Source organism: Etheostoma spectabile, chromosome 13 (genome assembly GCF_008692095.1).
Source record: "Etheostoma spectabile isolate EspeVRDwgs_2016 chromosome 13, UIUC_Espe_1.0, whole genome shotgun sequence".
NCBI lineage: Eukaryota > Metazoa > Chordata > Actinopteri > Perciformes > Percidae > Etheostoma > Etheostoma spectabile.
In genome coordinates this window covers 5,361,029-5,372,786 of record NC_045745.1, presented here as the reverse complement: position 1 = coordinate 5,372,786, position 11,758 = coordinate 5,361,029, and the positions used below count along the sequence as shown (strand labels likewise).

The 11,758-nt window shown below is 42.5% G+C and overlaps 1 protein-coding gene and 1 long non-coding RNA gene across 3 annotated transcripts in view; one reads left to right on the top strand and one right to left on the bottom strand.

Moving 5' to 3' along the window:
* The window catches only part of atp2a3 (ATPase sarcoplasmic/endoplasmic reticulum Ca2+ transporting 3), a 64,995-nt gene extending 53,455 nt beyond the window's left edge, over positions 1-11,540 (top strand). The window contains exons 16-22 of one of the 2 annotated variants that reach the window (XM_032532941.1): positions 399-601; positions 2,218-2,303; positions 4,440-4,573; positions 6,064-6,181; positions 7,236-7,353; positions 7,545-7,579; positions 7,701-11,540. In XM_032532941.1, coding sequence (XP_032388832.1) covers positions 399-601; positions 2,218-2,303; positions 4,440-4,573; positions 6,064-6,181; positions 7,236-7,353; positions 7,545-7,549 — 664 coding nt within the window. In that variant the 3' untranslated portion in view covers positions 7,550-7,579; positions 7,701-11,540. The remainder of the gene's footprint in view (positions 1-398; positions 602-2,217; positions 2,304-4,439; positions 4,574-6,063; positions 6,182-7,235; positions 7,354-7,544; positions 7,580-7,700) is intronic. The other variant, XM_032532940.1, reaches the window with a different exon arrangement.
* Positions 3,132-3,811, bottom strand: LOC116700091 (uncharacterized). The gene is made up of 2 exons (XR_004334571.1): positions 3,704-3,811; positions 3,132-3,423 (listed from the first exon to the last, which is right to left on the bottom strand). It is a non-coding gene; the product is annotated as an uncharacterized LOC116700091 (long non-coding RNA).
* Positions 11,541-11,758: the final 218 nt, after the last annotated feature.

The window sequence follows — 11,758 nt, the reverse complement described above, 5'->3', positions numbered from 1 at the left end:
GGAATTAAGTCAGACTCAGTGGTGAGTAAAGCTGAAGCCGATACAGACACAGAGCTGTAGCCGAGCCAAAGTAGAACACTTTTTAATTCATGAACTTTATTGGTTATCAGGCAAATGAAACACTGACACAGATAATCTGCAAACAGCCCAATAATTAGTCTATCCCTAGAACTGACTCATGCTTTTTATCTGCTCCAGTTTCTTACTTTATGCAGCATCTTAGGTCTCCATCTAAAAGGGAATTGGTTTGTATATATCACTATAATTACCATTAGTTATGCCAATCGTGCACTATACCCCTGTACAACTTGTTAAAAAATATGGAGAAACAAAGAGATATATTGTGCAGCCCTAAAATTTCCCGTCTGGTGTTCCTCCCCCCCCCGCTCGGTCTCCAGCATCTTCCTGACAGCCATCCTGGGTCTCCCTGAGGCTCTGATTCCAGTCCAGCTGCTCTGGGTGAACCTGGTCACCGATGGCCTGCCCGCCACCGCCCTGGGCTTTAACCCCCCCGACCTGGACATCATGGACAAACCCCCCCGCAACCCCAAGGAGCCTCTCATCTCTGGCTGGCTCTTCTTCCGATATCTGGCCATTGGAGGTAGGATTCTACTGTGGATCAGTGTCTCAGAGCAGAGACCGGTGTGCACTTAACAACTGAGGCAAAGGCATTAAACATAATCAATGAACCTATTTCCATTTGTTGTATAAAAAAAAGAAAATAATATATGACATTTTTTATATTTAGAAGAAATAAAAGATGTCTCGGAAACAGGTAAAATTACTTTTTAGAAGTGATTTTTTACACTGCACTCCTTGCATTTCCAGATTTTTTTTTGACTACACCCAAACGTTGATGGCCATTTGTCGACTAGCTAACACGACATATAGATTTATGGTGACAAATGTTAGCTACTAGCAGTATTAATGCTAACTGAGACTTAACAAAGTCTCTTGAAGTAAACGGACACCGCAGGTGAAAAACCCCTCATTCTAAATATTAGCATGTATGAAAAAGATTTCTCCTGTATACCATAAAAATATTCCAGACACTGTGCCAGATGTCTTAGGTAGTCTTAGGCCTCAGGCACCTCCAGCAAGGCTCATGAAATAACCAACACACACACACACACACACACACACACACACGGACAAAATCTGAATCTTAGACAAAAAATAGTGCAAGTTAAGATATAGGGCTAAAATGTAAACAATAAAATATGAATCAAGTAATGTAATATATAATACAATTTGTGTAGACAGTATTGCAAATAATAGAGACTGAATGTAAAAAGAAATGTAGTAATGTATTAATGCATAATGACAAGTAAAGCTGTAGATTGTGTGTATATACAGAGGTGTTAAAAGACAGTTCAGAGGTAACGTGACAAGCTCAGAGCTTATGAGTTCAGCAGTCTTATGGCCTGGGAGATAATACCGGGTTTGTTAAGGATTATGTGTCAGCCACGCCGGATCATTAAAAGATACTGCACACCTGTTTGGGATTTTGTTTTTACTTTAAAATACAAGCTTATCACCTTAAGTCTTCCGCCTCCATCGGCTGACACGAAGACACTGAAACTCTTAACATCCAAATCCGCTTCATCCCTGTTTTTTGTCTGCTGTTTTTCACTAACCTTGAATGTCACTTTGAATTGCATTTTGTCATGTTGGAAATGTCTCTTCCCAGATCGCTTTATGCAAATGGATAATTCAGCGATCTGAGCTAACTGGGAGGTTTGTAAACTGGACCCTGTTGGTGTTATTTTGTCACTTATTGGGAGCAGTAGGCTAGTTGGAGCCGGTCAGCTCCAGGATCTGTGCTAAGCTAGGCTAATGGTGGGGGCGTCAGACAGAGTTAGGACACGCACGGAGATGAGAAGGGTGTGTATGGACTTATCTAACTCTGGGGGACACGGTGAATAAGACAAAGTCTCAATAAGTCGGCGTGTTCCTTTAAGACAAACATCACGACGACGCGCATTTCCAGCAGTGATCGGGGGGGGGGGGGTTCTGCAGGATTACAGCAGCTACAGATGACAGATCTTTTTCGCTCCTTCTCCAGAGCCTATACATTATGTATTGCTGTCCAGATGTGAAGACCATTTCAAACTATATGTATACGTGCATGTTTTGGAAGTATATTGTAAATAGTTACCAACCCTGCCTTTAACCTTTAACCTTTGACCTTTAACTTTTAACCTGTTTCTCCTGTAGGATATGTGGGTCTTGGAACAGTGAGTGCTGCCACATGGTGGTACCTGTTTGATGAAGAAGGTCCACAAGTGTCCTTCTACCAGCTGGTGAGTTGCATACATTGTTGGGTCTAGAGCCCGACTGATAAAGGATTTTTAAGGCCGATACCATTACAAATATTTGGTTATTTAATCATCCGATATTCTTATATATCGGCCGATATATATAAAAATCCAGAAACACGTGACAAAACGTAAGCACATTTCCCTAACATTAGTTATTTGTAGTTATTTATGAATTCCCATTAAAATAATATAATAATAATTAGTTTTATTGACACAAGAGAATCAGAATCAGAATCAGCTTTATTCGCCAGGTATGAGGACACATACGAGGAATTTGTCTTTGGAGCATCGTTACTCACACTGTGCTTACACATACATATCAACCAAAACAGAAATATACACACTAATATATACATACTCTAAACAGAAACAATATAGAGGCAATATAGATAACAGAGGAACATCAAAATATATTAAAGTTCTGTTAAATAAAATGTAGGCCAAGGTTCTGCTGCTGTCCCTCCAACAGACCTGAGCTCCATCTAACCAGGTCGCAGGGGTTTTGGAGACGTCCTGCAGACACACAGACACACACCACCGACAAACAGACAGACAGACAGACATGGGGCCCCATTTTAACGATCTGCGCGCACGGCGTGAAGCACCTGGCGAAGGTGCGTTTAGGGCCTGTCCAAATCCACTTCTGCTAGTTTGATAGCGGAAAAAAGGGTCCGCGAGCTGGGCGCATGGTTCAAAAGGGTTGTACTCATTTCCTAGGTGTGTTCAGAATCAGAATCAGAGTGTCATCTCGCATTAACTTTAAAAGCCAGGCACCTTGGCACATTGCTATAATGATGGCGGATTTGCACAGTAATATTTTTATTTTTAATCTTTTGCATTTGTGTGTGCTGCTTTGCTTCCCTGTGTGTGTAACAGACATAGTGTGCGCGCACTGTGCACAATCTTAGACACATTTCCCTATTGCGCTGTTAAAATAACTGACTTTACACCAGGTTTTTGTTAGTCAGTAGCACGATCACTTCCCGCTGCCTCAAGATAGCAATACTCCCAGAATGCACCTGAACACACCTCCCGTAAGACCAGCACGCCCAGAATGCACCTGAACACACCTCCCTGTACGACCAGCACGCCCAGAATGCACCTAACACACCTCTCTGTAAGATCACATGCCCAGAATGCACCTGAACCACCCCTCCTGTAAGATCAGCACGCCCAGAATGCACCTGAACACACCTCCCTGTACGACCACACGCCCAGAAGCACCTGAACGCCCTCCCTAGATCGCACGCCCAGAATGCACCTGAACGCACCTCCCTGTGACCAGCACACCCAGAATGCACCTGAACACACCTCCCTGTAAGATCAGCACCCCAGATGATCCTGAACACACCTCCCGTAAGATCAGCACGCCCAAAATGTACCTGAACGCACCTCTCTGTAAGACCAGCACGCCCAGAATGCACCTGAACACACCTCCTTGTAAGACCAGCACGCCAGAAATGCACCTGAACACACCTCCCTGTAAGACCGCACACGCCCAGATGCACCTGAACACACCTCCTAGATCAGCACGCCCAGAATGCACCTAACACACCTCCTGTAAGACCAGCACGCCCAGAATGCACCTGAACACACTCCCTGTAGCCCACCCCCAGAATGCACCTGAACGCACCTCCCTGTAAGATCAGCACGCCCAGAATGCACCTGAACACACCCCCTGTAAGATCAGCATGCCCAGAATGCACCTGAACACACCTCCCTGTAAGACCAGCAGCGCCAGAATGCACCTGAAACACCTCCCTGTAAGACCAGCACGCCCAGAATGCACCTGAACGCACCTCCCTAAGTCAGCACGCCCAGAATGCACACTGCAACACACCTCCCTGTACATCCAGCAGTGCAAACAAGCAAAGTGCAATAAATACACCAGCACTTTTTGCACTTCACACTTTAATAATTGCACTTTTTAAGATGGTGTATTATCTCTGCAGCCATATGCTTATGTTGATTTTATGTCTAAATAAGAATGGTTTTCCTGTTACATGTTTGTGTTGTGAAGCAACAGATTGTTGCACTATGCCCAAGACAAAATCCCCCTCGGGAACAACACAGTGTATTCTCTTCTGTTCACTAATTGTTGTATGTCTCCCTCTACAGAGACACTTCATGCAATGCACTGAGGACAACCCCATGTTCCAGGGCATAGACTGTGACGTGTTTGAATCCCGCTACCCCACAACCATGGCCCTGTCTGTGCTGGTCACGATCGAAATGTTCAACGCGCTCAACAGGTCAGTCATCTCCTGTTGCGATGTCAGGGTAAACACTCCTTAAATGTCTTCGCTGTCACATATTTATGAAAAAGAAGACGCTGTCACCCCACAGACAGCAATCCCTTTGGGAAAGAATTACCCAGCCGTCTGAGGGATGATAGCATAGTTTCCATGCCACTAAAAACACATCCATCACAAACATATCAACTCTCTTCACTGCTGAAGGGCCTAATGTTGCTCTTTATAACTTCTATTTCTTTAAGAGTCTGCATTTGCTAAATGTGGCAAAGGAATCATCATGGCTACACATCTTAAAAATGGAATATTGCTTATTTGGGGAGAAAGAAACTAAAAGGAACAGTGGTATGAAGGGAAAACTCCCCGTGTTTTGGCCAGGATTGCTCATGGAGCAAGTCAGTCTGTAGCTCCCTATAGAAACAGATGCTCATGGCTCATTTAGGAAAGAATCTAAGAAAAGGAAGGTTCAAATAAAGAGCTGCCTGACCAATGAAAATGTTCCTAACCAAGACAGTCATGTCAGCCATGTTACATGGTTACCATCACCCTTAAGAGGAGGCAGACTTTGTTATTATGTGAGCTAGATGATATTGAGAATGACGTTCATGGTTTTGTTTTATTGTCCTGATTACGAGGACTTTAGGGGTGGCACTGCAATTACCTCTATTTATGATGATTCCTTCTGGCTAAATGATTCTGAAAAATCTGAGTTGTTGTGATGCTGATAACAGCATTAAAATGAGAAAAATAATGGGACAAAAAGAAATCAAGGGACATTTAGAATAGATAAAAATGTGCCATTAATTGCGAGTTAACTATGACAACAACGCGATTTATCAGAATTCAAAATTTTAATGTTTTGAGTTGGGACCCTGCGAAAACCAGATGATACATCTCAAGGGGTTAATCCTATAAACTAAGTTGAGTGTAAAACATTTCAAAAAATAATAGCTTATTCTACAGCTCAGTATTAGTGTAATAACTAGTACCAAAACGTTGCCACTTATTAAATTTATCTTTGCAACCTAGACGGTGTGCAGGAGTTTCTTCGCAACTTTTGACCCACTCGCCCCCCTCCGACCCACCTGCATCGCCTTATAGATGTGCAAATTATTTTCTGTTCTTAATAATATAAGAGCTATAAAATAACCTATAATTTTGTGAAATGTTTGAACACTCCAGCTGACATTTTGGTGCGTCATAAACACGAGGGTTAGGCACTTTGTGTGAATGACACAGAAATAGAATAATCAATCATCAATGTTGTTAGGATTTACTGTAGGGCTACATTTGATTGATTGCAAAGGCATTCTGATTAAATGTCGGCTTATTTCTTGAAGACAATGACTACAATGAAACCTTGTGTGCATGCCAGAGTTGTTCTTGTTTGACCTTTGCAACGTGATACAACGTCCAGTGTGAGTCCCTCATGTCAAGTGGAGCTGTCAGTCGTCACCATGTCTTGATCTATTGAAACTTCTCCCCGCCAGTTTGTCTGAGAACCAATCCCTGATCAGGATGCCGCCCTGGGTCAATGTTTGGCTGCTGGGAGCCATCGTCCTGTCCCTCTCCCTCCACTTCTTGATCCTCTACGTGGAGCCACTGCCCGTAAGTCTTCGTCCACCAGACACGTGGACACTCTGTCCGGGCTGCTCTGGATCTATGGGCTGTTGTGAAGAGTACATACCCATAATAATACATAACATGGTATTAAAAAATGCATGGCCGGGGGCAACTTCTAGCTCACCCAGTCAGAGCACCCCCATGCAGGCTGAGTCCTGCAGCGGCCCGGGTCCAAATCCGACCTGGGGCCCTTTGCTGCGTGTCACCCCTCCCCCTCTCTCTCCCACCTTTCCTTTCTATCCACTGTAAAATAAAGGGAAAAAGACCCAAAAATAATCTTTAGAAAAAATGCATGGCCATATTTGGTTACACTTTATAACCATCACTAATAAGCGGTAAATTTATAGTTAATGAAACAAAACGCAATGGTTATTTCCGTGTAAAGAAATCCAGAAGAAATGATTAATAATGTTTACTAATTGTTACTGATGTCAAATAGATTTTTGTGTCATGTAAAATAATTACTTTACACATTTAGAAGGATAGCTAATACTTTGTCAATGGTTCATAATTGTTTGTGAACATCCATAAAGCTTATTTGGATTGATATTGAAGTGGTTATCATAAATAGTTAATGATTAATAAGTGGTTTATAAAGCATCATTAGTCATTAAATCTCTTTTTGGAGACCTATAAAAAGAGATCATTATTTGATCATTTGTGCACAGATAATAGCCATCACGTATTTATAACGTATTTATTAACAAGATGTTATAATGTCCCTCTTTTCGGCCGGATGTCCGTCCCCTTTCTCTGTCTTTGTGTTGGCGTTCTGTCCAATCTGAGTTTTCTGTTGACAACTAAAACTAATTTTGAACGTACTCACAACGCTATTTTGCAGCGGCTCCGTGGCTCCGTCCGGCGCTTAGCACCGCCCATGCGGATTGTGATTGGTTTAAAGAAATGCCAATAAACCAGAGCAGGTTTTTCTCGCTGTGGACGAAGGTCTGGCAATGTGAGACTACTCAGCGTCTACCCCTCCGCTCTCTGTCTAGCATCTGACGCCTTGGTAAAAGAGCTTCTGTCTTTTTGTCCTCAGCTGATCTTCCTGGTGACCCCTCTGCGCTTGTCCCAGTGGATTGTGGTCCTGAAGATTTCCTTCCCAGTTATCCTCCTGGACGAGGCACTGAAATATATCTCCAGGAACCATCTAGAGGGTATGTTGAGCATGTTTGGTCCACTTTCCTAACGAATCGTCCCATAAGAATGTGATTGTAATGAATAATGTAATATTTCCAGTATAGTGGATGAAGTTGATTAAAAGTCAGTGAATGTTAAAAATCCTCCTTCACTCTAATCCTACTGACAAGTCTCTTCTGCTCTCTTCTCTCCTGCATTTCTAATTCAGCCTAAACTCTTTTTTATCTCACCTTCTGTGAAAAGGTACTCTTTTACCAACCTTCTCATTCCTTCTTCTCTCTTTCCAGTAGAAACAGCTATAGACTGTATGCACTAGTTACCATGTATTCTAGATGATTTTTTTTTTTTTTTTTTTTCCCGGCAGGTGATGAGGACAAGAAATATCGGAGGAGATGGCAACAGGACTAAGACCTCTCCTTCAACCCACTCACACAGACACACGCCCACCCTTTCCCTTGTGGCCAGGAAGCTTTCCTCTCTTCCCTGTCCTCATTCCCCCCTCCTGCATGTCCAACAAACCACCACATAGAAATGAGGGGGGGGGGGGGGGGGGGGGGGGGTCTGCATGAGAACCAGCGTGCAAGAAAGACACCATGCATGCTCCCGCAAGCATGGGTTTTTGTACGATTGTGTGAGTGAATGAGCTTGTGTGTGTGGTTGTGTGTGGTTGTGTGGTGTGTGTGGGTGTGGTGTGTGGTGTGGTGTGTGTGTGTGTGTGTGTGTGTGTGTGTGTGTGTGGACACAGATGCAGAGCGGCTGTCGTCGTAGTGCAAGCGCCAAGAAACAGCTGCAGATAAGAAGACAATAGAACTGGCCAGGGCTCTGCTTTTTAAAGATTTCTGCTCATTGAGTTTCTGACTGCATACAGTGCAAACATAGTGGGCAGTAACTGGACTTTGGGGAGGGCAGGAGAGGGAGGACAGGGGAACGGAGGTTGGAATACTGGGTGGGAGGGGATGGGGGGGGGGGGACAATTTTGAAATTAGCACTGAGACAGAAAGAGAGAATGAGAGGGTACACGCTGGCAAAAGAAGAGCATCAGAATGCGTGACCCGTGTAACATTACATTTGGATGTACCCCCCAGGCTTGTGCCACCCCCCCACTACTGGCAGCGAGTTCCAGCCAGCTGTGCAGGGGCCAGTATCTCTGGCCAGTGTGTCACAGCACTACTCCTTCAGCGCTCTTCATCTTTACCCTTACCCCATAGAAATTCGAACTCCCGTTGATTGTGTTTTACGCAGAATGACGCTCCTTCTGCCTGTCTTGCTTTCTGACTCTCTCTCTCTCTCTCTCTGTCTCTCTTTCTCTCTCCATGTCAAGGAGGCAGCTTTGTTCCCGGGGGGGGGGATCGCGGCGTTAATCGTGCTCTCGAGTTAAAAAAAACAACCTAAATAAATAAAAATGTCAACCAGCATATCAGCAGAGTAGTCGTCGGCCGGTCCACCCAGCTGGTCCTGGTACTGTCCATCTGCTGGGCTGCCATCGGAGTTTTGGCTTCAAAGATCTAAATTAAAGGCAGATTGGAGCAAGAGGATAAAGCTCTGTGACATTTTGTACATAATAATTGTCTTGGCGCACCATGTTGTTGATCTTCCTTTTAATTTCTTCAGTTATTTCTAACCCTGCACTAGTGCTAACGTGTGTGTGCATTTAGCCTTACTTGAATTTATTTGTCTGATTTGACTTGACAGGCTTTTGGGGGGTTAAATGGCACGGACGATGTCGTTAAAGTAAGTTAAGAAATGGCAAGTAAACTGCTTGATTGTCACACTTGGCTATGAATCATTTATATATTAAGCACATTTAATGTAACATCCATGCCTTATACAGCCCACTGCACCTCCACATTGAATATGTGGTCCAGCTGAATGTGTTTCTGCTAGCCTTTAATCAGCCCCCACCCCGCTGCACCCTCAGCCCCCCCCCCTGCTCTCTCAGTGCTTTAGCGACTGACTTTGGTATTGTTTTATGATAACTAAATAGTAATGTATTTGACTGAATGAACCCACGCCGTTTGGATTGTGTCTTTAAGTCTTACTTCTGGGTTTTGTGTTGGGCCCTGGTGCTCTGTGGACTGGGTCTGGGTCTGTGGTGTTTTTGGTCTCTTGTTGCTTCCACATAGGGCAGAGTAGAGTGTGCACATTCAAAAAAAACAATAACTGCTGGAATAAAAAAAAAAAAAAAAGTCAGATATCTTCAATCAATATAATCAAGGCAACTACATTTAATTGAAATGAATTAGTTATGGACAATGTGCAGACCTTTCTTCTTTTCCCCTCCTTTTCTTTTTGCTTCCAGACCTGATTTCAACAAGCAGGACTGGTTTTCAAGCATGGTTTAGAATCTAAGGGGAACTCCATCCTTAAACCCTTCCAACATTAGGAACCAACCTGCCTTTGCTTACAGGGCTCTGTGTCTTTGTTTTCATCTATTTTGTTGCCTGGTGATGTTTTTTTCTTCTTTTCTTACTCCCGGGGATAACTAGGCAAACTTAGATGGCATGACATCATCCAGTCCGATATTTCCAGTCCTACATGCTCTCTGGGGTCCTTCTTGGAAATGTACAGCAGACAGCAACAGCTCACTTCAGTAGAAGTTGATGAGAACGCACACTAAAAGACATCACCAGACACAGAAAACTATGAACATCAAAGATGGTTTATGGATGGAATATCCCTCCTAGTTTTATACCAGAAGCTGGATTTTGCGTCTAGTAAACAGTGGCTTGATGCCGATTTTATTTGACAACTAATCCTTGTTTTCGTTGTCAATGAATCTGTTGAATATTTATTAATCGATTTAATGGATTAGTTGTTCGGTCTAAAAAATGTCAGAAAATGGTGAAAAATGTCGATTAGAAAGTGTTTTCCTCAAAAATGTCTTGGTTTGTCCACAACTCAAGATCCACAAGGTATTCAGTAAACCAAAAACTATTCATATTTAAGAAGATGGAATCAGAGAATTTCTATTCATTCTATTCATAAAAAAAGAACTCCAACCAATTAATCAATTGTCAAAAGAGTTGGCGATTTAATAGCTGACAACTCATTGATTAATCAATACATCTTTGCAGCTCTAGACATTTCATATAAACACACACACACACACACACACACATATACACATGCTATGGCCTGTGTTAAATGTCAAAGACAACTTATTCTTAGGAGACAAAGACAGACAACATGTCGGTATCTGAAATGTCTCATCAGTCAGTGATACTCCAATGACTCATACATCAAAATAATGGAGATTAATATAGTCGTTGACAACTTATCAATCAATGGACTCATCTTTGCAGCTCTTATTTTGACATAAAGCAGCCGTTATGTTGACTTTTTGAGAATGTGGTCCCTCTGTCCCTGTCCCAGGTCTCCATGGCTCTGTAACATGCGACCACCAGGCACTATAGGTCTGTATAGCCTTGTTATTTACTACTGAATCCTCAACTCTGTACAGAAGATGAGAATATGATCGCATGGAAACTTGTTACTGTAATAATAACTATACAGTATATAATATTTAATTTTTTGATAACTTGCGTCAATGAAACCTACTTACCGACAACACAGACTTGCAAGAAACCATTTATGTTTGACTTTTCTTTGAGCACATGGTATCTAAGGATCTCCTTTGTTTTGATTTTGTAGAATAGAAAGGTTGTTTTGTCATTTGGTTTTTACAGTTGCGGGGGTTTTGTGTCTTACTGGAGGGAAAGAATGCAACGTTATGTTCAAGATAGACAAGAATCACACTCGCGCTTATGAAAGACGAGGACGCTGATCATTTCGGGGTGAGAATGTTCAAGAAATTGGGATTGATCTGTGTCTGGTTTACACTGAGAGATAAGCAGTGATGATTCCTGGGTTATGAAGTTTTATGACTGTACATTGAAGGGCTTGGTGTGGATGCAGGCTCTAGAGACCCCCCCCCCGACAATCCCTTTTGGGTCTGACAACCCTTCTAGCATGGTACTCCAAGTCTTCTGCCATCTGTAAAAGAATAACTTCTACTAACCATAAAGGAGTGATCAGGTTCATGTGAAGAACATCTGAACAAGTTCTAGACGAGTCTCTAGAGCCTGAGTTCCACCTCTGAGAAATTAAAAGGATTCTCTGTATTGCCTTGTTAATATTAATTGTGGACACATAATTTTATAAATGACAAACACGTGGAAATAAAGATAATTTATCTTGTTATTTATTCAGAGGGTGTGTTCTTTTTGATGAACTGTTTTAAATATGAGATGAGAGAATATGAAACGGTTGTTGACAGGGAGGTTTTGTGGATTAGCTGTCATTTTTCAATACCGTACGGATCCTGAAATAAATTCCATACAGAGATATGACACCCACATATCTGAAAACCTGGGCACATGCAATAAAGCATCTGCATGGCTATTTATATATATATATATCACA